Source organism: Phoca vitulina, unplaced genomic scaffold (assembly GCF_004348235.1).
Source record: "Phoca vitulina isolate PV1807 unplaced genomic scaffold, GSC_HSeal_1.0 scaffold66, whole genome shotgun sequence".
Classification (NCBI taxonomy): Eukaryota; Metazoa; Chordata; class Mammalia; order Carnivora; family Phocidae; genus Phoca; species Phoca vitulina.
Genome location: NW_022589769.1, coordinates 2,080,436 through 2,105,871, shown reverse-complemented (window position 1 = coordinate 2,105,871; position 25,436 = coordinate 2,080,436). Strand labels below are relative to the sequence as shown.

General features: G+C 50.9%; 1 protein-coding gene across 1 annotated transcript; it reads right to left on the bottom strand.

Annotated features, from left to right (window-relative positions):
- Window positions 1-34: 34 nt before the first annotated feature.
- On the bottom strand, window positions 35-25,317 carry PMM2 (phosphomannomutase 2). Its single transcript, XM_032392226.1, has 8 exons — window positions 25,186-25,317; window positions 19,849-19,960; window positions 17,409-17,485; window positions 16,630-16,721; window positions 14,081-14,180; window positions 13,877-13,952; window positions 12,641-12,756; window positions 35-4,249 (listed from the first exon to the last, which is right to left on the bottom strand). The coding sequence occupies exons 1-8, from the start codon at window positions 25,264-25,266 to the stop codon at window positions 4,148-4,150; spliced, it is 756 nt and encodes a 251-aa protein (XP_032248117.1). The 5' UTR covers window positions 25,267-25,317; the 3' UTR covers window positions 35-4,147.
- Between the last annotated feature and the right edge of the window lie 119 nt (window positions 25,318-25,436).

Below are 25,436 nucleotides of genomic sequence, written 5' to 3'. Positions count from 1 at the left end.
GGGGGGTGGGGGTGGGAGGAGGGAGGGTCTTTGTTTAAAATCAGACCTTTGTCCAGATGCCTCCAGAAGAGAGTTGGTAGCTTGCTTCTGGGCAGGCCTGGTCAAATCAAAAGTTAAAGGAGAAATGCACCTTTGGTGATGGGGTTTTCTTGCAAACCGGTGTTAAGAAATGCTTAGGATTTTTTTCTTTCCTTTTTTAATAACGAAGGCTCTCAGCCAGAGCCAGCCCTGTGCGCACTTCGCTGCCGACATTTCAAACATTTGTAGATATTTGCCGTAAACACATCCTTAGGAGTTTCTTTGCGGTGGTTTGGTTTGGCTTTCGTTGTGATTTAAAATTAGAAATAGCTGGGTAATAATGTTTTGAAATATGGGGCTTATGTGTAGTCAGGAAACCATGTGTCAGTGCAGGGAAGTGAACCCTTGAAAGCTTTGGGGCAGACGGGTGTTGCAGAGGAGGGAGGGCGGCCTTCGGGTGCCGGGCTGGGGGGATGCCGGGAGCAGGAAGGCCCTCATCAGGTGTCTCAGTCTGTGGACCTGTTTGTCTTTCAGTCTGGGGAGGGCTTCCTTTGAAAGGGGTTGGAAGGTAGAACTATTTTGCTGACGACTAGTGACTTTTTAAAATACGCAAGTGTGTTGTGTGTGTGTGTGCGTGCGCGCGCGTGCGTGCCGGCAGACAGTGCAGTGAAGTGAGCATTTGGTCTGTTTTTTCCTGGCCCGTGGGGCCGCGCGAAGGGTTCCTGCGCCCCCTGCCTCCTGCTGGGTCCTTGGAGGCCTTTGTCAGCTACAGGCCACGCTTCCAGAGTTCCTTTCGGGAGGACGTTTGATGTTGGTGACAGAGCTGGGAATAGCATCTGGGATTGCATCCACATCTTTCCTCCCACCAACCGCCTCTCTCTCAATAAAGTGTGTTCTGTGCAAGGCTCTGGGTTGTTTTTGAAGGTGGAGGCCGGTGCCTCGCCTGTGAGCCAGCAGGTAAGGGCGTCTCCCCCGAACGGGGCGGACACAGTCATGCTCCGTGTCATTCTGCTTCACAGGCTGGTTTTTTGGGGTGGTGAATAAGAGAATGGGATCATCCCTTTTTCCTTAATCATCCTTCTCCAGCGTTGGGCAGCTTAGCAGTAGAGTCAGGCTTCGGGACAACAAAATGCCACTTGCCGCATGGATGCACTTGAACTTTTACTGTGTGAGCGTGAGCGGCGAGAGCAGGGGCAGGCCCGACCGAGGGAAGTTTGGTGGTGGGAGGTGTGAAGGCCCAGGGACTGGGTGTCCAGGGGTGCAGCGGGGAGGCTGGGCTGACAGGCAGGGATGCTCTGGGTCGGATTTACGGGTCAGGTTGGGAAGGTCTTGCCCAGCCAGGGTCTCCCGAGGGAGGGTAGATCATTTTTGATGGTGCAGAGATGAGTATTTTTACTGCAGTACTGATTTTCAAAGTGTATTCGGAACAATTACAACCAGGCCGAGGGACCTGTTTAGGGAGAAGCCAAAGTAGGCGTTTTGTCCCAAACAAGGAGATCTGTCCAAGTGCTGCACTCAGCGAGTACTGTGCAGGTGGGAGAACCTGCAGGTGGTGCAGGAATCCAGCTCTGAGAGAAGGGTGGGGTGGCCATGGGACGGAGCCCAAGTGGCCTGATGGGGCCAAGGTCAAGGAGCAGTGGGGGAAGAGGAAGCAGCCCTTGGAGAGGAAGTGATTCAAGGCCACTTCCACCTCGACAAATCTGCCAAATCTTCCCGATCGGGGTGCTCCCCCTGCCCACTGGCTGAGAGACCTTGCCAAGTGTCCCGTAGATCCTGTCCCGTCTCCTCCCTCGGGTTGGAGTGCAGGCGCCTCACTGAAGCACAGGAGGGCCTTCCTGGGGGCTTCTCCCTCAGGAGCCCCCGCTGTGCCCTCCACGGGGCCGCTGACTCCAGGGCAAACCTCTGCTTCCCCCTTGCTCAACACTTAGCTGCGGTGTTGAGGCTTCCCGTGCTGGCGTCCTGCTGCCGGCTCCAGAAAGCTGGGGGCTGACTGAGCCTCGCCGGGACAGCAGGGCTGGCAGGGCCTGTCTCACAGGCTTCCTGGGGGTTCGTGAAGTTAGTAGTAGCCTGGCTGGAGGTAGCTCGTTTAGGTCTCCTGTGTGGTAGGGGCCGTACCCCACCCAACAGAGGAGCAAGCAGGCTGCGATGAACCCGTCCTGAGTCACGCCGCTGGTCAGCAGCAGAGCCAGCGTGGGTGAGGCTGCCACACCTGGCTGGGGGAGCCCCAGGGATTCTGGAAGACCCGGAGACAGAAGATGCCTGTGGTAGGCGTAGGTGCCTGTGGAAGGCGGGGCAGGCGGGAGGAGGTCCTGGCAGCACAGAGGGAGGCCCCGGGGGTGGTGAAAGGGGCCCAGGGGGTCTGCTGCCCAGTGTCTGGCTGGCAGCCACGGTGGGAACCCAGGGAGGGGTGGGGCCCAGCCCCACAACCTCGGGGCACCTGCCCAGGGCAGCCCAGGCAGGGCTGTCTCCAGTTCTAAAGGTTAGGGCAAATTTGAGTTAAGACTTGCTTTGCTGTAACAAGGAAACTTGTGGATCCTTACCCAGTGGGCAGGAAGGCGAGGATCTGTGCCAGCCGGGAAGCACAAAACCCTGGCGCTGCAGAAACCCCGGGAACACCAGTGTCTGAAGCAGTGGCCTTCAGATCTGCAGATCTTCCAGAATCTGAGAAGACAGCATGGCTGGTCATTCACTTCACTATTCATGTAACCGTCAAAGAAGGAGAAAGGCCTCAAAATGAGAAATGGGAAACAATAAAATCAACTTTAATTTGCTGCATTTCATTGTGAAAGGTCATTACAGTATCATTTGCAAAATCCAACAAGGAAAGGTACCCCTGGGTGGCTGTGTCCTGGGAACCATGGAGCAACGTCAGCCCTGGGTGTGGTCATGCAGACTGCCCCCAACCAGACCCCAAGCTAAGACCAGCCTGGGGGCGCCTGGGAGGCTTGGAAGGACCCAGCGAACACTGAGATGAAAGCACCTGGTGGGGTGGGGGTGGGGCGGCGGGGGTGCAGACCGCCGTTCAGGTCGGCCAGCCCCGAGCAGAGGCCGTGCTGTGGACTGGAGTGGACTGAGGATTTGTGGGTCCTGACGAGTCCAGATTCTGAAAAGTGACTTGTGAACCGTTTCCTTGGATAGCGCTCCCCCACGGGACCCTGGAGCTGCCTTCCAGTGGCACAAGGACCTCGCAGAACTCGAAGCACGAGTGGGGGTCGCAGGCCCAGCCACCGGACGGCTCCCACCCCTTAGGTCCAGGTCTGGGTGAGGCCGGGGCAGACCTGCAGCTTCACGAAAAGAGCTGCAGAGCAGCCGTGCCACTCCTCTTCTGTTAACGATCCAGGCTCTCATGTGATCCCTGAGAAAGTGGAGGGGAGTGAGGCCCTCGGGGAGCCAGCCTGTGCCAGCATCCGGGGGCAGGGCAGATGGGGCCCACTTGCTCCCGTCCTGACAGGCGGAGGCGCAGTGGGCTCTCCTAAGTGTAGTGAATTCGGAGCTCGCCTGCCGTGCTGCAGGCCAGCTAAGGTGCAAACTCGTTGGGGTCAGTGGTCACTTGGCGGCCACCCGTCTGCGTCCCACGCGCCGCTGAGCTCAGTACTGCCCGGCGGCCACAGGGCCCTCGCTTTCAGAGTCCCCCCAGGCTGACACGCAGGCAGGAGCTTCCCTCCGGAGGCGCTGTTGAACTTCTGTCCTGGGGAGGGATGGCTGTAAACATCTTGTCCTTTCTCATCACCAGATGCCCCCGTCGGTACTGACACAGGGGGTCCAAACATTGATACCGGTTACATTTTTCACAAGACCCATGAGGAGTGAGGGTCTAGGCACATTCGTTCTGTATCATTCTAGAATGATGGGGAAGGTTCCCCTCAAAACCGTGTGTACCGTGATTGCACGTACGGAGGGTCTGAGACTTGGGGGTGGGGGATGAAATCAGGGTGGAGGTATTCCTTCAGGCCATTCTTGACAAGTCTGGCTGCTTCTGGCACTGGGGGTGGAGGCCACGTCGTGGTCAGGGCCACAGGACAGTGTGGGGAGCCTGGCGTGTGAGGGAGGGAGGGATCCTGAGTGTGGCCACCAGTGGCCCTTGCAGCCTGTCAGCGGGATGCCCTGCCCTCCTTTGGGAAAGGGGCCGTTAGGAGAACAGCTCCTCACAGATCCTGCGGGTGTCCTCGGGGGCCGTCACCGTGTAGCCCACGGTCCTCGGGTCGGTGAAGATCTCGTGGTCATTCCCGCCCTGCAAAGACACGAAGGAGATGTGGGCGCCTCGCTTCTCCCGGGCGCAGGCGGCCGGGGAGCTGAGGAACTGGCGATTTTACCGGCAGGGAGGCCGGCTTCGGTCACCTGAGCCCCCGGGAGAGTAGCAGCCCGAGCACAGGCATTACCGAGAAAGGCTTTATCACCTTCCCTCGAACTGCAATTTGCTTGGAACGTGTAATTATGCCTATGAAAGAAATCACGACGCTCTTGTGAGGATCTGTCTGTGGCTTATTTTTCTATACAGCAAGTGCGGCAGGTGATGGCACTCTGTGCCACCGTGTTTTAACCGTGCCCAAGCTGTTGTCACAGGCAGTAGGGCAGGGCTGACAGCCCACCGCGGCGCTGCCGTTGGACCTTGCGGTGATGCTGACAGGCCGGCCTCCGAGCTGACAGCAGCCACCGGTGACTACTGAGCACTTGGTGGCATGTGGCCAGGGCCACAGAGGAACAGAGTTTGTTTGATTTTGATTCGTTTACATTTAAATAGTCCGTGTGTTTGGCGTGTGAGCCGGGCGGCCCAGCTGTGGACCCGGCCTGTACCGCGAAGGAGCGGTAACGCCGCACCCCGCCCGCAGCCCTGTGGGGGTCACCAGGTGAGCACCCGCCCCTCAGCTCATGGGGCTCCAGGCGTGTGCACACGGCACTTCCCCTGGGCCACTTCCAAGAGTGGAGGGCAAGACTGCTTCTGCCGGGCCCCAGCACATCACGGGGGTTCCGTGGTTGTGGGTCCTCCGGTCCGTGTGGCACCCCCACCCCGCCCCTGGTCTCGGGTGAGTGGAGCAGGCTTCCTGCCGTGCCCACACCCGAGCTGCAGCAAAGCCCCTGCTTTGCTTCTCATGCAATTCCCTAGGTTTTCCTTGGAAAAATCAATTAGTTTCTAATACGATGAAAATGACTGCAGAGACAAAAATGGATTTTTATCGTAAAGATTCTAAAGGAAAAATCTGACGTCCCTTTAAAGGACTGATGGAGGGGCGCCTGGGTGGCTCAGTCGTTAAGTGTCTGCCTTCGGCTCAGGTCATGGTCCCAGGGTCCTGGGATCGAGCCCCGCGTCGGGCTCCCTGCTCTGTGGGGAGCCTGCTTCTTCCTCTCCCCCTCCCCCTGCTTGTGTTCCCTCTCTCGCTGGTCTCTGTCAAATAAATAAAATAAAATCTTAAAAAAAAAAAATAAAAAAATAAAGGACTGATGGACACGGTAATTCCTACTGCTCTCATTTTTGTGAGAATAACCTCTCCCCAAACTTTAGGAGGGGCCGCTCCTGGGGCCCAAAGTGCGCCAGGTGTAGGAGTCAGGTTAGGGGGCCACGAACTTGGAGCCACGTTAGGGAAGGTCCCTTCCCAGCACTGACTGGGGGAGCTGCTGGGGTCCGGCCCTGGCCTCACAGATTTCTGTGCTGTCAAGGGGCTCTGGGTCAGCGCTGAGCGTCACGCCCACCATGTGCTACCTAAGCAAGTAAACGTGAAACCAGTTCATGCAATTCTTAGAATTAAAGTCGGATTCCTCTTGCGAATAGCACGGGGGGTAAAAACCACTGCAGAGAACCTAACATAGAAAAAAGATTCGTGCATTATCCAGAAAAACCCAGCATCTACCAGGGACACATTCACTCCCACTCACTCACTCAGGAGGGAGGGAGGAGTCTGTATTCACACATGAACCCAACCAGCCCGGGGAGCACCTACTACCTGCTGGGCAAACCAAACCAAGGTAGGGGCCACCTTCACAGCTTGAGCTGGGGGCGGGGAGAGGGCAGAAGACGGAGGTGAACAACTCCGCAGGGCAGAGAACAGGGGAAGAGAACCCGGGGTGGCAAGGGAGGCACCTGTGAGCAGAGGAAGTGAGGGGACAAGCCGTGTCTGGGAAGGCAGCTCAGCAGCCCGCCAGGCCAGGGAGGTAAGGACTTGGGATCTTCTGTGAAGCCACCAGGAAAGCTGCCACCTGGGGACACGATCAGATTCACCTTCTGGAGGATGGAAAAGTGGGGGATGAGGACGACGAGCAGAAGCACCGCAGTTAGGAGGCTGCACGGCCAGCCAGGGTAGGAGGGCAGACGCCCTTCCCCAGCGAACGAGTCTGAAGCAGCCACCCAGCCTGTCCCTCCCGGGAGACCTGGTCCATGCGGGGCCGGCTCTCTGGGCTCTGTCTGGGCTCAGCAAAGTCGGCAAGAGCGTCTCGGAACCACCACCACCACCAACCTCAGACTTTAACTTCCTCTCCTGCCAGGGGACCTGGCCTCCCCTGTGGCTCCCTGGGGCTGTACAGGGCTCGCACGCAGACTCAGAGGGAGGTCGGGAGAAGCAGAAGCACAAAGTGAGCTAGTGTGAGCGCCCTCCCCTAGAATTAGGCTTCAGAGAACTGAAAATTCCAAACACTGGATTTGCACAGGGACCACGGGTCACACTAGATTAAGACAAAGGGAACAAAGCCAAAGCGACGGATCGACGGATGCCAGATCGTGTTACCTGAGGGCCCAGAGGAGAGGTCTGCAGCTCAGTGCAAACAGACCATTAATATTTAAATCCCTACAAGGCCCAAGTCTGAGGGTGCAACAGAAAACCAGAGGGCAGTTCTGCGTGGGGTCCAGTCTCCCTGCCACCAGGCTGTGTTTCCGCACACGCTGTTGCTGAGCTGATGGGGGGCTTCTGGTGAAGCCTGAGGATCCTGACGGTGGAGCTGAGGAAGGGAACACAGATCAAGTTCCCCGGCCGGTGGGCCCTGCTGGGCAGGCCGCCAGACCTCGAGAGGGTCTCTGCTATGACCACCCATCTGGGGTTCAGGCAGACCCCCTCCGGCTGGGAGTCCACTCCTGCCGCACGTGGACATTCATCTCTCGGCAATGTAACGGGATTGATCAAATTTCTAGGTATCAGGGTACAAAGGCCAAAGGGAAAAGGGCTCTGGCCTCAAAGCCCTGGGGCAGCCATGCTCGCTGGGCTGAGGTGACAGTCACTGCGGGAGCTTTACCAGCACTTCCAGGGCCAGTGTCCCCAGCCCGCGGGCCGCTGTGTGGGAAGCCAAACGGATCTGAGTGCGCGCTGCATGACTGGTATGTAGCTGTTTCTCAACGTGTGATCATTAGCTGGGGATGAAAACTGTCACAACTTTCAGATAGATTTGATAAAAACGTATGCCCTTAGATAACTGTACTGGTTTTTCCTAGAAAGAAGTCAACTGTTACGCTTAAAAGAAAAAAAAAGCCTGGCCCCATGGTCATGATGTTTTAAAAACAATTAGGTGATTCCAATGTACTTCCAGGATGGGATCCAGCGGCTTACAATCTGATGACTAACCAGCTTGGGGTGTGGTGGAAAGCAAGCTGGCTTGCTGTCCTGCTAATGCCCCCGGGGTGACCCTCTGGGTCTGCTCCTGGCTCCGGCACATCCCCTCATTCACAAAAATGGGGCTGAGCGCTGTGTGAGGGGCCTGGGCACAGACATGCATCCAGGAAATGCTGATTTATAGACATCAGTGACCGCACCAGGGGAGTCCCCGAGGGCTGGCCACACTCTAGGGGCCTGAAGCTGGGGTCCCCCTGAACAGAAGAGCTAGAGCAGGGTCTGCTCCTTCTTCAGGGCTTATCCAGCCAGTCCTCCCCCGATCTCAGGCGCGACAAGACCACAGAAGGAAGGCGGGTCAGCAGGGACCCCAACAAACACCTGCACCCATGGTGCCCCTGTCCGGTGTCCTGCTTCCCGTCCTCCCACGAGGGAGCCGGCTGCACCCCCTCAGCTGCGTGAAGAATATCTAACCCGGTCCAACCTCCTTCAGTCAGATCTCGGGGAGCAGCGATTTTCCTGGGGGCCTCTCTGGGAGCAAGGGACTCCCCTCTCCGTGCTAACCTAACCCTGCCACTAGTCCCCTAAGACCTGGGTCTCAGATTTCGCACTGAAACACATGAGTAGTAGGGCAGGTCTGCGCACAGGACACATTCTGTGCCCTCATCGGCCCTCAGGCATCCTGAGAGTGAGCGCAGGAGATGCCAGGCATGGCGAGGACACCCAGGTCATGGCCAAAGGCCAACTCCGTCCAAAGCCTGAGCAGGAACTCAAGGCTCGTCGGTTTACACGCATCGCCCACCCTGTAGCCTCCAATGTCTCATACTGGATGAGCTTTTCTTAAACTTTATTAAAAGCTGCAGACTTGGTAGCCGGCTGGTTCCCCTGCTGGGAGAGGCAAGTCCTGCTGCCTTTCCCGGGCCACCCTCCCTCCAGAACCTCCCTTTCCTCCCACTGCTTCAGAGGAACTGCGTGCCCACGGGGGTGACAGGCACTGCGGCTCACGGATACAGAGACGTGTGTGGTCACTGTGTGGGCAGCAGGGGCCAGATTTGGGTCTTCTGGGTTTCAAAGCTGCCTCTTCCCACCAGGCTGATGGGGACCTCTTTGAAGCTTATTTTAAAGACAGATCTTCCCTGGGACACCTGGGTGGTTCAGTCGTTAAGCGTCTGCCTTAGGCTCAGGTCATGATCCCAGGACGTCCTGGGATCGAGCCCCGCATTGGGCTCCCTGCTCGGTGGGAGAGGCCCTCTCCCACTCCCCCTAGTTGTGTTCCTGCTCTCGCTATCTCTGTCAAATAAATAAATAAATAAAAACTTAAAAAAAATAAAAATAAAAAATAAAGACAGATCTTCCTTTTTAACATTTGTGGAAAACCAAGTGTTGCACGATTAAATAGCAGTTTGGAGGCGATGTGGGAGAATGACGAGAGGCTTTTGGATGCCACCCCGTCTCTGACCCTGTACTGCGCCCCGCCCCACACGGAGCCTGTTGCTGCCCGTCCCATGCTCCCCACCAGGCTGCCCAAGGACCAGAGGACAGAACGTCTAAGTGCCCAGCTCAGGATCTGAGACTGAAGTGCTTTAGAAGCTAAAGAATTTAGTTTTCCTAATTTGATATTTTAAAGCTTTATTTTTCAATAGATAGCACATTCACAGAGTTCAAAATTTAAAAAAGGGACAGAGTGCTAAGTGTCTCTCCCATCCTTGTCCCTGGCCCTCCGGAGGTCTGTCATCTGCTTTCTTGGGTGTCCCTTCATATTCCCTTTATGCACTTACAAGCAACATGAAGAGACACTACTTCCCCTTCTTTAGACAAAAGTAGTGCATGTTACTTCTATTGTTCTGCACCTTACTTGGCTCGCCTGATAAAACACCCCAGAGATCGGTCTGCATCAGCGGTTTGTACAGCCATGGGGCATTCCGCCGTGTTGCGGGGCCGCCGTGTACTTGGTCAGTCCCCTCCCGCAGCAGGGCAGGGTGCCCCCCAGAGAGCTCAATCACCTAAAAGGATCTGCTGAGTCAAAAAGTCAATCAGCTGTCGATGTTCATGACGTGTTAGAATGTTTTCATGTTCCAACTGCCTTAAAGCCAGGAAGCATTAAACCAGCGGAAGCTGTCTAGCCTGGGAATACGGAAAGGCGGGGGGGGGGGGGGGGGTGGAGTCAGTTGCCTAAGTCTCCCCGCTGCCCGAAGCCATGCAAAGCAGGGTGGGGTGCCTCTCTGTGCCCTGGCCATCCCTTTCCCTGCAGCAAACCAAGGCACTCCAGGCTGGGCCCAGAACCTCGAGGCTGCACTCGGAGCTGGGTTTTAACAGACCCTGGTTGATGTGGCTGATGGGCAGGAATGCGGGGGTAGGGCTTTCCAGGACTGACAAGCATTTAGAAAAGCAAGGGCCAACATCTAGTTTCTTCACCCTGCTCTCTGGGGGTGTTCCAAGCACGGAAGGGGGGAGGGGCTCTGTGTAACATCTGATCCCGCCAGATGGACGTGGCTGCTAGGGCTGAGGAGGCTGCCAGGCAGGTCTCTAAGCCTGTGGTGCTTGGCAGGGAAATGGCTTTTTTTTTTTTTTTAATTAAGTAGGCTCCACGCCCAACACGGAGCACAACATGGGGCTCGAACTCATGACCCTGAGATCAAGACCTGAGTTGAGATCAAGAGCCAGACCCTTAACCAAGTGAGCCACCCAGGCACGCCTGGGAAATGGCTTTTTACTGACAGTTCTCAGCTCAAGTGCTGTTTCCCTGGAAACCAGCAAGAACATTTGCCTTGGTGCAAAGAAAGAAAACAGCTTTCAAAATCTATCACTGAATACGAGAAGTTTAAAGCTAGTGTTTGGGAGGCTCTGTGCCTGTTTAAAGGTTTAGACGGCTGGACTGTCACTTCCCATTTCCAGGAAACCACTGACTGACAGCGTCAGAGAGGGCAGAGAACTGTCACCACGGTGTCAACAACGACAGTCCCAGGGCCTCTGCTGGGGAAACGGGTCATACAGCCCCTGAAAACCTTGTTTTCGAAGAATATTCACTAACATGGGGAAATAAAATTCGTACTGAGAACAAAGCAGAAAATCAAATAATGAGCATGCAGGGTCCACTTCGGGGGTCGCATATGCCCACAAAGAAAAGGCTGGGAGGTGTCACCACACGTGACAAACTTTCTCCCTCGAACTTTCTCCAATGCTCTACGATGAACTATGTTCATTAAGAATCGGGAAAAACACCTCCGTAACTAGTATCCACTTTTAAAAAAAAAAGTAGGTAGAACTAAAAACCAAACAAACAGAATCAGTGTGTGGTCCTGTAGCAGCTAAATAGCACAGAAAACGCTCTAATTCCCAGATGGAGAATTCCCCAAAGCAGGCATTCTCTGCTTATCTCAAGAACCGCATTCCATTCTGCAAAGTCCCAGCTGAGGCTTCTGACGGCTATGTGCACACAGCAAGAGTGTCATCACTAAGAACCTGGCTTCGCCTGTCTCAACAGCTTCCTTCCCAGCCCAGGGCTGGCACGGGGCTGGAAGGGCTGCAGAGGCACCTGGACACCCCTGGGATCCCACGTGTGAGTGCGTGAGCTTGCTTTCTCAAGAGACATCCAAATCTGACAGAGGCTTGTTTCAAAGCTTGCATTCAAAGTATTTCTGCAGCCGAAGAATTTCAACAAATGGACGCGGTTGTAAACCACTTCTCTCCGTCATTAAGAACGAGGCTAAAGGCTACACCTCTTGAAAAGCAGCACCATGTGGTCTGGGAACTAGAAGAGAATGTTCCCCACCACGATGGAGGGACGGTTTGTTGGACTGGAAAGCCTATGTACTTAAAGACAAAGTAGTCTGTTCTGGTGCCACCAGCTCTGGCGTGAGCTGTGTGACCCTGAATAAGTCACTTACCCTTTCTGAGTCCTGTTTTTTTTTTTTTTTTTAAGATTTATTAATTTATTTGAGAGAGAAAGAACGCAAGCATGGGGAAGGGCAAAGGAAGAGGGAGACAAGCAGACGGTCCGCTGAGCAGGGAGCCCATTGTGGGGCTTGACCCCAGGACCCTGAGATCATGCCCTGAGCTGAAATCAAGAGTCAGATGCTTTACTGACTGAGCCACCCAGGCGCCCAAGTCCTGGTTTCATCATTTAGAGAGATGGACACGAGCCTTTACTGATCAGAAGTCCCTTTCATGCTAGAAGACCATATGCAGAGACCTCGCTGAAAGGCAGGTAGGTCCACCCCAGAAACCTCAGCAGAGCGGCAAGTACTCTGCAGTGGACCAGAGACCAGAGGGATAAGAAAACTCTGAATGTGCAGCATCCAGGACACACCTGCTGGGTGCAGGATGGCCACAAAGCCCAAACCAGGACCTCTGATGGCAAGGTATCCCGTTACTGGGCAGTGTGTAAAGGGAAGCAGAGAGGCCCAAAGGGCAATAGGAATTTAAAGGAGGAGCCCGGAGACAGGCCCAGGGCTGGGCAGTGAGTGGCTGGTGCCGAACCTCCTCTCGGGGCCCACCTCTCCCAAGGAGAGCCCCATCCTGCTGCCACAGTGGCTCTGGGGAAATCCCTCTCTGTAGTCCTCCTAATGGTGCTGGCCTGACACAGCTCTGCTCTCAGCCCTGATTTAGAATCAGTCTGGGACCTGGGACTTCCGACAGGAACAGCTCCCCAAACCGTCTGTGTGTGATGTCCACTGCTAAACAGTCCCTGGCACAGTCTCTTGAATTTTAGACTCGTGAGATTTCCTGTCTTCCTACCATTTAGGATGCCTCGTGCCCAACTCATAATGAATGCCCCTGGGGGAAAAACACAGTGGAAAAATGACATAAAACTGGCCAAGAGCTTGGAAGTGCACAAAGGATCGGACAGAAGCACTGGGGCAGATGTTCTGGAAGGCCGCGAAGTGAGCCTCCAAAGAGCTCCATTTCTGCCTCCACCGAGGCGTCCGGTGTGGGAGTGCAAAGGGAGGGAGGCTGAATTGCAGAAGCCCCCACTCAGTGTGAGCTGGGCCAGTGCGTACCGCGTGGGGGAGGGGAAAAGGCCCATGTGTCCATGTCCCCTTTTCCAGCCCAAACCGAACAGTCCAACTCCAAAAAAATGCTCCCGTACTTACTGGCATGGTTTTGTCCCCGAAGAAATAGATGGTCTTATAGCCGTCATTTTCCACATGTCTCAGGCAATACCTCTTGTCCCAGCCATCAGGAAAGACATCAATGCTGATCTGGCCTCCTGCCGAGAGGGGGGAAGACACAAAAGCTAAAGGTGGAAAGGAGGCGAAGAGCACTTTGCTGAAAAGAACGTGTGGCCTACTCGTCAGCAAGTGGAGGGCCAAGGTCTTTGATTTTTAACACCCTTGTTCGCTACTTATGCTACTTTAGGGACCAGTTCTAGAAATTAATATGACATTGCTTTTTCCAGCATTATTTCACCTAAAATCGAAAAGCGAGACAGACCACCAGCTCAGAACAAGGAATGCATTTGTATTCAAGTGCTGCGCCAAGCGCATGGGTCTAAATGAAGCATGCTGGTGGAAAAGCTGATAACAGCTTCATTCATCTGGGCCGGCCCGAGCTTTAACATGCTCTGGCTCTCAGGGTACGAGGCAGGCTGCATGCAGTTCATCTTGCAGGGAAAAGGAAAAGCACGTGGAAGGTGACTTGCAGGCAGCTTTCAGGAGCGATGAAACCCTCTGAAAGCTTTGTCAGAGAGATGTTCACCTTGCTGTTCAAGAACACTTGAACATCTACCCGTTTGTCTATCAGACATAATCCCTTTGCGATTCCGGTTTTCCTACAACTGTACACTTAGTGGAGGTGGTAAAACAAGAGGGCTTTACATAATCACTCATCAGCGTTCGCTTCAAATGTCTGACAAGTATATTCTACCAAAAACCAAGGCCAAGACGCCAGTGCCGCAGGAAGAAGTCTGTCGGACACCGGAACCGTTTGCACGCCGGTCCGCCATTGTAGATACAACCTCTGTGGGCTCAGACAAGTCCCCTTTCCTTCCAGGGCCTCAGTTTCTTGATTTGTAAAACCAACCCAACTGACTGCTAAGGATCTCTGCTGCTCACCCAGCATGAGATTCCAGAATCTATTGGGCCGAGCGCTATTTTGGACCAGCAGGAGAGGTGTGGGGAGGAATCCTGCCGGGTGAGACTTTAGAACCAAACCCGGCAGCTGGGGTGAGTCTCCATGAGGGCTGACCACACAGGAGTGCTTGCCCCTGAACCCCTCTTGCCCACCTCCACACCGGGCACCGTCCCATTTCAAGAGCTCACCGGCCCCCGGCAAACCCCCTGGCAAGCGGTTACCAAAGCCCGAAGGAAACCCGCCTGAATGCACGGTACCTATGGAGAACGTGACGCCTTTTCCCGCAAACTCTTTCTGCAGTTCTGCTACGAACTTCTGTCTGATATTTTCTTTCTGAGAAGAACAAGAAGATACCGATTATCTAGTGCATGGCAGTTCAGAAAAAACCCTTCAGCCGCCGGCCGCCAGGCTGCACATCTTATCTTATCTCCATAGACCCAGGCTGTGTTCAAGGGGCTCACTTTATCGAGTTCGTGAAACTCAATGCGTTCTTCTTGGCTGCAGCTTCTCCCAATCGGGGACACGTTCAACATCCCATTTCGGAACTCAATGAAAGTACCCCTGGAGAGGAAAGGGGACGGGCCCCAGAGAGACATTATTTATGTGGGCGACGTTACAAATGGGTAAACAGGCTCAAATTTCCAGAAGGCAGGGGCTGGTGTGATCAACATTTCACAGGGCTGGGCTCAGCCACACGGCAGCCATGGGCCACATGCGGCTAATCTCAACTGAGATTAGATTTCAAAGATGTAGCATGAAAAAAGAATGTCATCCTCATTCGAAATGTTTTACATTGACTATGTGTTAAAATGACTATATTTTGACTATAATGAGTTAAATAAAACACGATTAAAATTAATTTCGGTGTTCCTTTTTCTTTTTTTAATGCAGCTACAGAAAACTTAAAATTGCACGTGGCCCACATTATTTCTGTTGGACAGTGAATTTTATCATTAATAAAGAGCAATGATGGGTGCCTGGGGGGCTCAGTCGGTTGGGCATCTGCCTTTAGCTCAGGTCATGATCCTGGGGTCCTGGGATCGAGCCCCGCGTTGGGCTCCCTGCTCAGCTGGGGAGTCTGCTTCTCCTCCCTCTGCCTGCCTCTCTGCCTACTTGTGCTCACTCTCTCTCTCTCTGTCAAATAAAAGAAAAAAAAAGAGCTATGGAAATGATTACCATCTCTCAAGTTCCCTGAGGAGTCTGAAAATTCATGCGCCTGACCCCTTTGCTAGTGACCTCTTGAACCCACTGATCTGACCACACAAAGCTACGGGGAAAGGCTCGGAGGGCTGTTTGGCGAGCCTCCTCCCTCATTACCGAGGAAACACTGTGCAGCCAGCCGCTACTAAATGGTTGATCTGATCACAGAAAATGAGAACAGCTCAACACTACTTATTTTGAATAAAGATGTTTAAAAAAAAAAACCCATATCCCCTCGTGTTTCCAGTTTGAATCTCAAAATAGTTTCTTAAAAGCTCAAACAACTGTGAGCTATTTATCCTTACAATGCAATTTAAGTGTTTTGTGACTGTGCGCTCAGAAGTATCTTCTAGTTTTTTTTTTTTTTTTTTTAAGATTTTATTTATTTAACAGAGAGAGACACAGCGAGAGAGGGAACACAAGCAGGGGGAGTGGGAGAGGGAGAAGCAGGCTTCCCGCAGAGCAGGGAGCCCGATGCGGGGCTCGATCCCAGGACCCTGGGATCATGACCTGAGCCGAAGGCAGATGCTTAACAACTGAGCCACCCAGGTGCCCAGAAGTATCTTCTAGTTCTAAACGCTGATGCCTATGAGCCTCTCAAACCTCTTCCCTCGGCCCTTTCTGTCTTCCACACACAGTCCTGATCTCGAGCCACCAGCCACCTGTAAGTCCCAGGGACCCCGGCCCAGTGTTGAGCTGAGGGCCTGCTTCAAGGCCAGCGCGGCCTCCTGCGAGGCTGTGTGACTCTGGGCGCCTCTTGGAGCCTCACAGAGGGGCTGACGTAGTCATTGTGGTTACCTCTAAGGGGTCCTGAGAAAACCAAATGTCCTAGTTTTTGTTAACTGGGAAGCAATGAATACTCGTTAGGTAAAGTAAAAGCAGCAAAATCTCAACCGCTGGATCCTCTCCCCGGCTGTGCTCAACTTGCACAGAAGCAAATGATACAACACAGGTGCATCTAAGATGCTTTTTCAAGAGTCCCCTACCTGGGATGTCCTGGAGCTGGTATGGACCAGCCCTGTCCCCTATACCTTCTACAGGGACCCTGGTGACCCTTCCCAGGGGTGACCCTAGGACTGCGGTGCTAAACTGTCAGAAAGAGAGGCTCGATGATTTCTCCCCAACTCAAGGACATGATATTACTCTCATTCCCAAGGGAGGGAGGCTGATGCATTTTAGAAAGGCTTCTGTTCTCAAAAACTAGGATTAAGGAAGTTTATCAAGTGTTCAACTCCTCCCTGAGGATCTGGACTCATCTGAAGCCTTCCTGCGCCTATGTGACCTGTGTGTGGGGCACACAGTGAGACTGACGAGAGGTGTGGGCAAATGCTGATCCAGGTGGGTCTCAGCTCTGCTGCCTGAATTCAGGGGGGATCTTGTGCAAATTTGAAATGACAGGTCTTCAGAGACCACAGAAGCCAGAAGTGATGGTATTTTACAACGTGAAATCTAACTTTCAAATGACAGCAATTAATGCAGATTTTATGTCACACCGTGGGCCGAGCGAGCAAGGCTGCGCGTGGAGTGTGGCCTGGGCCTCCAGGGTGACTCCCGGGTCTGGGGCTGATGCTCTTCTCACACTGCGGTTTTACAGGCCTTTCCTCGGACCCACAGCCTCGGCAAGCGTCTAGTTTCCGATTCCCATCATGTGGCAAAGCCATCATTTATGGATTCATTCTTCCACTAGAAGGTTTCCAGCAATGTCTTACTAACTAAGCACAGAGCCCGGGACTGGAATCAGCACCAACCCAGCCAATGCCACTCCTCCCCATGCTAGCACACGCAGCCTCTTTGCTAAAAGCAAACCTACCTCTTCTTCGGGAGTTTAATTTTTGCAATGTAGCTCAGACAGTAGTTGATTAAATCTTGGATTAGGGCCTCACCCAGGTGACCTTGAATACTCTAGATAAAGAAAATACTGGGGTTACTTGATTTAGGGGGATGCATTTTCAAAATAACTTTACAGCAAACCCAGGGCTTCAGCCACTACTGGCGGGGGTCACTGGGCTGATGTGGCGGCCAGGGTGACACGCCCCACCACCTTTTCCTTCTTTCCCTGCTTGCAAACATAAGGCAAACCACAAAGGGCTTTAGTTAAAGCATTTCCTGCTCCATGACTCAAGACTTTTGTACTCATTATCTTTCGAATGCTTCATGGAAGGCCCAAACAGTTTATTACTGCTGCTTTTATTCAATTAAAATATCTAGAGACACCGACAAAAAGTGTATTCGTTCCCCTCAGACTTTTTCTTATGCCTGAGTGGAATGATCTTGTTACTAATAAGAGCTACACAGTACCTCTTAAAAATGCTTGTAGAGAGGCAGTCTATCCTAGTCTCTGCTCGCATAATAGAAATATCAGATTACGTATCCTTAAAAAACAATGATAAAAATTTAGTTCACAATTTGGAATATGTGATAGTCACATGGTTCAACATTCAAGATGTAGAAAAGAATGTGGGGTAGGGATTCACTTCTCCTGCTCCTCACCTTCCAGATACACCTCTCCAGAAGCACCCAATGTCAAATTATCTTTTTAGAAACCATTTCAATAACAGTATATGGTCGTCTGGATACTCAAGAACCTACCTGTTTACACAAGAGTTTCCCATCTTTGTATGCAACCAGGCCATTTTCAGGAAACACATAATCATATTTTTCAACCACTGCAACCGAAATAAAAGAAAAGAACTGAAGCTGGAGTTTCTATTTCTCGATTAACACATATCGTCAATAAAACTGAACTCCAATAAGGACTGTGAAAGGGTATCTCGTCTTAACAAGTTCAACAGGTGGGGAAAAAAGCTCCTTAAAAAAAAAAAAAATTCTTTTTCTAAAAAAGACTTTGGGGGGCGCCTGGGTGGCTCAGTCGTTAAGCGTCTGCCTTCGGCCCAGGTCCTGATCCCAGGGTCCTGGGATCGAGCCCCGCATTGGGCTCCCTGCTCAGCGGGGAGCCTGCTTCTCCCTCTCCCACTCCCCCTGCTTGTGTTCCCTCTCTCACTGTGTCCCTCTCTGTCAAATAAATAAAATCTATAAAAAAAAGAAAAAAAAGACTCTCTAATTATAAATGTACAAGACGGTGGCCAGGCTGGAGATGGGAGACTTGCTGGTGGGCCCTCTCACGTCTCTGCCTTCAGCCCCCTCTACCTGGAGAGGAAGACGGGAGCCAAGGACAGCCCCCAAGCCTCCCTGTGGACCCGCATCCCCAGGGCAGTGATGAAAATGTGCAGATTCCCAGGCTCTGCTCTCAGGCTTTCTGAATCAGAACATGCAGGGCCAGGCTAAAAATCAGAATTTAAAAAAACCCAATTTTGGGCGCCTGGGTGGCTCAGTCGTTAAGCGGCTGCCTTCGGCTCAGGTCATGATCCCAGAGTCCTGGGATCGAGTCCCACATCGGGCTCCCTGCTCAGCGGGAAGCCTGCTTCTCCCTCTCCCACTCCCCCTGCTTGTGTTCCTGCTCTCGCTGTCTCTCTCTCTGCCAAATAAATAAATAAAATCTTTAAAAAATAAAAAAAATAAAAATAAAAAATAAAAAAACCCAATTTTTTTAAAAAGGTCTTTAGGTGATTCTTACATGCAGCCAGATTTGGAGACCACTCACATAAGTCTAACTGGGTTCTCAAACTTTAGTTGCTTGTTAAAATGCAGACTCCCAGGTGCCCTGTGTTTTGGGGGGGGCCCTCACATCTGTATTTTCACAGGCTCCCCAGGTGATTCTGATACAGCTGGGTCTTCAACTTTCTTCTAGCTTGTGAATGTTTTGAGTCTGTTGTTTTGACTCACACTCTGAAATCTAGACAGTGCCCTACCCTGACATAAAACCTCTCTGTGCCTGTGGTTAAAAATATGGCCAGAGGCAGAAAGGGCCATCAGGGTCGGGTAACAGGATTTCCGGGGCTTAATGTGCCCCATTATGTTGTTTCTGGTGTTTCTAAGTAGAGCATCTACGGGGAAAATTAAGTGTAAGCAGAACAGAGAGCTTTAAAGAGAATGCATAGATTATGCTCAGAGTAACTAATCCAATACATACAGCTTACGCTGATTTGGACTGTAAGATATTACAGCTAAAACACTGGTTATCTACTGGGGGTGATACTGCCCCCCAGAGGATACTCGGCAGTATCTGGAGACAGTTTCGGTTGTCACACTGGGCATGGAGGTACTCCTGGCATCCCATGGCTGGAGGCCCCAGAGGTGCTGCTGAACATCCTACAGTGTGTACAAGAGAGCCCCCCACAACAGAGAATGAGCCGGCCCAAAATGTCAACGGTGTCCAGAAGAACGATCAACTCATCCATCTCGCCACCCTCTAGTTCTTATAGGCCAGGCACCCAGGAGGCCCTGGGGCTACAAGATGAGGAATCCATAGTCGTAGTGTTCAAGAAAAACGGACGGATACCAGGTAGTTTCCAGCGAGCAGAGTGCTCTGCCAGCAGGGCTGTGCATCATAATCTCCCGGGCGGGGGGGGGGGGGCGCTGCTAAAATACGATTCAAAGGCCCCAGAGACCTCAGCATCTCCAGTGAAGGGGCCAGTAAGAACCCCTGGCTTCCTGGAGTCCTGCACTGGAGATCCTGGTTTAATAGACAGGGGAGGAGCCTGGGTGACTCATGATTAGGGAACTCTGGGAGACCCTGTGTGAGGGCAACGGAGAGGGGCCCCCAGACCCAGAGGGCACCTCAACACCTGGGTGAGAAGGACGGTCAGGAGATGGGGCCTGAGCTGAGCTAGGAGAGTGGACGGGGACAACAGGAAGCATTCCAGGCAGTGCCACACACACTCCAACATCTGGGCGACCCCATCCATGTATGAGTCCCGAGTGGTCCACCACCAACTCCAGAAATTTATTTATAGCATTAAGAACAGAGGAAAGAGAAAGCAGAGAGAATGTTTGTCCAAACAAGGCAGCAGGAAGCCTGCCACACGGGGAGGAGAGCTCAGGCCTGCCTAAGATACGTAATGGCCACAGGTCCTGACGTCCTCATAGGAAGCTGCCATTAACCAGACGTGAACAAGTAGCGTTTCCTTACCATCCTTTCCCAGCTGCTCCTGCACTTTCTCAAAGTCCGACCCGCCTACTACTCCAATTTTGATCTTCTGCCTCAAGTTTTGTAGAAAGCCATCCATTTCTTTGGTAATTTTCTACATTTCAAAAAGGAAAATAAAAAGTCATGAGCCGTAAAGTAACCAGGAGACTAAAACTCTAAGAGAGATACAATCCTTACTTTCATATATGCCAATTCAGGCTCTAGATCTGTAGTAAGTCCAAATATTTTAGTTGTGATTTGGGGACATCAACTTTTTACCAGAGAAAAATGTGTTAAATTTTACTTATTTTTACCTAGCTTAAAAGACACAAGCAATATATTGACAACTGCTGTGTTCTGTTCCAGCTATTCCTCTCTGCGTTCATATGCTTGTCTGTACGCGCACAAATAAATAGGTCTGGTTTTTTTTTTTTTAAGATTTTATTTATTTGACAGAGAGAGACACAGCAAGAGAGGGAACACAAGCAGGGGGAGTGGGAGAGGGAGAAGCAGGCTTCCCGCGGAGCAGGGAGCCCGATGCGGGGCTCGATCCCAGGACCCCGGGATCATGACCTGAGCCGAAGGCAGACGCTTAACCGACTGAGCCACCCAGGCGCCCCAAATAGGTCTTATTTCTGAAACACAAGGACTCATTTTTTTTTTTTTTAAAGAAGTTGTACTCTGATTCTGGTTTTTTTTTTTTATTTTTATTTTTTTAAAGTTTTTATTTCTTTATTTGACAGAGAGTGAGACAGTGAGAAAGGGAACACAAGCAGGGGGAGTAGGAGAGAGAGAAGCAGGCTTCCCACTGAGCAGGGAGCCTGAGTGGGGCTCGATCCCAGAACCCTGGGACCATGACCTGAGCCGAAGGCAGACGCTTAACGATCTGAACCCAGGTGCCCTGAAACACAAGGACTCATTCTGTCTTGTGCAGTGACTTGTGTTTTGAGCAGTGAGTTGCGGTGACCATTCCAGGCCGATACACATAGATCTAGAGCGTTCCTTTCAAATGCTATACTGTACTCCACTTACAAATATAAGTTGCTGATTTTAAAGCAAAATAACATGATAAGATTAAAGAGGATGTTCAGAATTGGTTTGTTATAATTATACAAAACCAAAAATAAATAAAGTACAGAAGTAAGATCACTATTAGTCTCTCCTAAAAGAAAAGCTCCTACCTATCAACAGTGGTCTCAATGGTATAATTTTATGCTGGTTAAAGTCCAAACTGTGCACTATTTCAAAAGAAATTATGAACATGAAAAAATATTCCTATATTAAGACAAACACAATTCATTTTTTGAAGTTATTTTGTTACTTTTACCAATCCGAATTGTATATTCACATGCGGTATCTTTAATTAATTAATTAATTAATTTTTTTTTTTTTTAAAAGATTTTTTTTATTTATTTATTTGAGAGAGAGAGAGCGAGAGAGAGCACATGAGAGGGGGGAGGGTCAGAGGGAGAAGCAGACTCCCCGCTGAGCAGGGAGCCCGATGCGGGACTCGATCCGGGGACTCCAGGATCATGACCTGAGCCGAAGGCAGTCGCTTAACCAACTGAGCCACCCAGGCGCCCATTAATTAATTTTTTTGAGAGAGAATCTTAAGCAGGCTCCATGCCCAGCCACAGAGCCTAATGCAGGGCTCGATCTCACAACCCTGAGATCATGACCTGAGCTGAAACCAAGAGTAGGATGCTTAACTGACTGAGCCACGCAGGCACCCCTAATTTATTATTTTTTAAGTAAACTCTGCCCCCAACATGGGGCTTGAACTCATGACCCGGAGATCAGGAGTTGCCTGCTCCACTGACTGAGCCAGCCAGGCAGCCCACACATGGGCTATCTTTAGAAATGAAGTTAGCAGAAATTAAAAACAAAAACAAACTTAAATACAAAAACGTCTAGAGTTCAATTCTTCTCTTTTTCTTAAAGAAACTGTTTTAGAGTAATATACACATAGGATTAATAAAATTGTACAGAAGGGCTTATAACAGAATACAATCTTTTCTACGCCTTCCAATGGAATCTTGACCTAGCAGACAAAATCTAGAAGTGCACCAGTGGCCTCTATGAATCAATGCCTGTGAAAATGGGTCCCGGAGCCCTCCAAGTGTCAGAATGATGTCAGAATGGCAGGAAGTGGGGTAGACTCCTGACGTCAGAATGGCAAGAAGTGGGCAAGATTCCCTGGATTGCAAAATATTAAAAATGCAATACTTCCATCTTCAAGCAGAACCCAAAGCTGCAATTTATTTTATCTTAACCCCTGTGCACACTGATGAGCTCTGTGGTACTGTGGCCATCAGGTGTGTCTGCAATGTGTGTGCGTTAGAAGGCACCTTCTCACTTCCAAGTGGCAGCAAATGATTTTTGACAGGAAATAAGACCCAGCTGCTTGTGAGCACAACAGAGCATCTAAACTACCCACTGCAGGAGAGATCTTTGGAGCAAAATAATCACAAAGTTGTTGGGATGTTCCCAAATAATTTTTGTGTTGCTAATCACAAGGAATTCTTTATAAATCATCCTAGACAAAATAAAGCACAGAGAAAGACCCAAAAGCTTAAAATTGAGGTCAAAGCATGTTAAAAATTCACCTTCTGAAAAAACCAACTATAAAAGACTTTTTTGGGGACAACAGAGGAAAACTGATGGGAGTAAAGAAGAGTCAGCAGAATAGGGTGTGTGGGCCGGCACTGACCTGCTGTCGGGTTCTGTGAAGTATGACTGCAACACAGCCATATCATCTGCGTGGTGTCTGTGGCCGCAAGGACACAGCCGAGTAGCTGTGACAGAGACCACCTGGCCGGCACAGTCTCAACTCTTTACTATCTGGCCTTTTACAGAAAAACGTTTGCTGACTGCTAGACTGGGGCATTAAATAATAGGAGGGAACTGGTGATAATTTTCATTGGTGATGGTGATGATGGCACTATGGTCACCACAGATGTCCTCAAGAGATCCAGGCTCAAATATTTTGGGGTGAAGTACCATGATGACTGCAGCTTAGGAAGTGGTACAGCGAAGAATAAAAAAGAGCGTTAATGTCAATCGACGTTGAATTTAAGTGGTGGGGATGCAGCTGTTCTGTATACTAGTTTCTCAGTGATTCTGTATGTTTGAATTTCCTTTTAATCTTAATTTTATTTTTTTAAGATTTAAAAGTAATATCTACACCTAATGTGCAGCTCAAACTTACAGGCCTGAGATCAAGAGTCATATGCTCCTTTGACTGAGCCAGCCAGGTGCCCCTGTATGTTTGAATTTTTTATGACATAAAGCCGGAAAACAATTCACTCAGGTTTATAGTGATATTGCGAAGCTCTGGACTCCATTCTAATTAGATTTTATCTGTTTATGTCATATTGTGTTTCAGCAGCTGTAAGATAACCCATTCTTCTGCTTCTGGACTGTAATATGCTTATCAGTGTTTGAGAATGCATGTACTGAGGGAGGGAAGGTATTATTCTATAATGAATAGATCTCTTGCTAAAATATTTTTATTTTTTACCTGGAACACCCGGCACACAGAAACAACTTTCTTTTGTTAGACTTCTTTTTTTTCAGTGTTAAAATTATTAGTTTGCTGCAAAGACTGTCATGTTTCAAATGTGTTATGGCAATACATTGTGGGTTTCTTTGCTATTTCATACTTCATGCTCATCTGCCCTGATTCTTTCTGGAAGGCAGAAGCACCTTCTGGAATGGCATAACCAGCAGCCAGAACAGCCCCCATCTTAGAGCGGTGGCAGAAAATGGCAAACTTAGCAAATAACAATACCCAGCAACCCGAGACTTGTACCAGATTTGCTGTGAGAAATCAAGGTCATGGTTTCATGGAGTCTCGGTTTCCTTATGTTTAAATGGGTAACAGAAATTATCCTGCATGGGATGAAAGAGGGAGAAAGGTTGAGAAGGTCCAGTGATATCATGTAAATAGGTTTGGAATGTGAACCCTAGACTATCACAGCCCATGGGCCAAATTGAGCAGCTGGTTGTTTTTGTAATAAATAAAAAAGTTATCGGGGGGCACCTGGGTGGCTCAGTCGTTAAGCATCTGCCTTTGGCTCAGGTTATGATCCCAGGGTCCTGGGATGGAGCCCCACATCGGGCTCCCTGCTCAGCGGGAAGCCTGCTTCTCCCTCTCCCACTCCCCCTGCTTGTGTTCCTTCTCTTGCTGTGTCTCTGTCAAATAAATAAACAAAATCTTTTTAAAAAAATAAAGTTTTATTGGAACACAGCCATGCTGTGTCTACGTAAGGTCTACGACTGCTTTTGCATTAAAGTTGAGTAGTTACTACAGACCATGTGGTTGGCAAAGACATACATTATTGCTGTCTCTTTACAAACAATGAGTTGTTGACTTTGGCTCTAGATGGCCAAGAGATTCTCTAACAGTCCAGAAGTGTGTGTTGGGTCACTGAATCTGAGTCAGAAAGGGCCTCTGAAGAACTTGCAGTTGAGTTTCATCACTAGATACACTGAACCTGTGGCTCAGAAAGGCAAAATGATGTTATCCGAAGTCACACACGTTTAATGTGGACGTCTGGAGCACACCACTGCCACCCTCCGGCCAAAATTAAGAAGGTAGGGATAGAAAGGGAAGTTAGTGAGGTCACTTGGGCCCAGTCTCAAGTTTGAATGGCTGTTGTTCGGTGACCAGTCCGTGCAAGGAGGTCAGCATGAGCTTCATCACAAATGCTGATCTTAACTGAAACCTATGTCCATGCCTGGAGCAGCAAAATCTACAAGTGGGAAGCAAGCTTCCTGCAGTTCAAGAGGGCTCTCAGCAGGCAGTGTGAAAAAATCTAGGTCTCCTTGCTCACTCCTGCTGGAGAAGGGGGCTGAGATAGGGGGTGGTGTCAGCGGCTAATATTTATTGACTATTACTGAACACAGCCTACCGTACCCAAGATACTTTTATGAATTTATGCGATTTCATTCGACCCTCACAAACACCATATGGAACTGGGAAGGTCCCCATTTAAAGCCGTGGATGCTGAGACTCAGAGGCTAAGTGACTTGCTCAAGGTCAGACAGCTGTCAAGAGGGTACAACTGAGACTCTATTAGGTCTGTTTGACCTGGAAACCTATGTTTTTTATATTAGGCTACAAGGTACAGCTCACAGGTGACAGGACCGAGGAGGGCACATAGTTGGCAAGGGGGCTGAGCTGAGGTTCAAATCCAGGGCATGCGGTGAGAGTCCAGAACTGCGTTTTCCAACCCCATACACGTTTTTCGCTTTCAAGGGTTTTTCGGCCCCGTCCCATGTCTCCGAGCACCCTGAGGGTCTGCACCCGCTGCCGCCAGCCCGCCGGGCGCCGCCTACCTGTCGCGGGGCCGTCAGGGTCCCGTCCACGTCGAAGAGGCATAGCGCTGGACCGGACGCCGCCATGTCGCCGGTTTCCATCCACTGTGGATGGGACTTGTTGGCAACCGGGAATTCGGCCCAGAACTTCCGGGTTCGGCCCCCCGTGCCGCAGGGCACGCTGGGAGGAGGAGGATCCACTCCCACGGTACCCGGGACTTGCGTCCTATATTCTTTCGGAACCACAAATCCCAGGATGCAATGCGCCAACA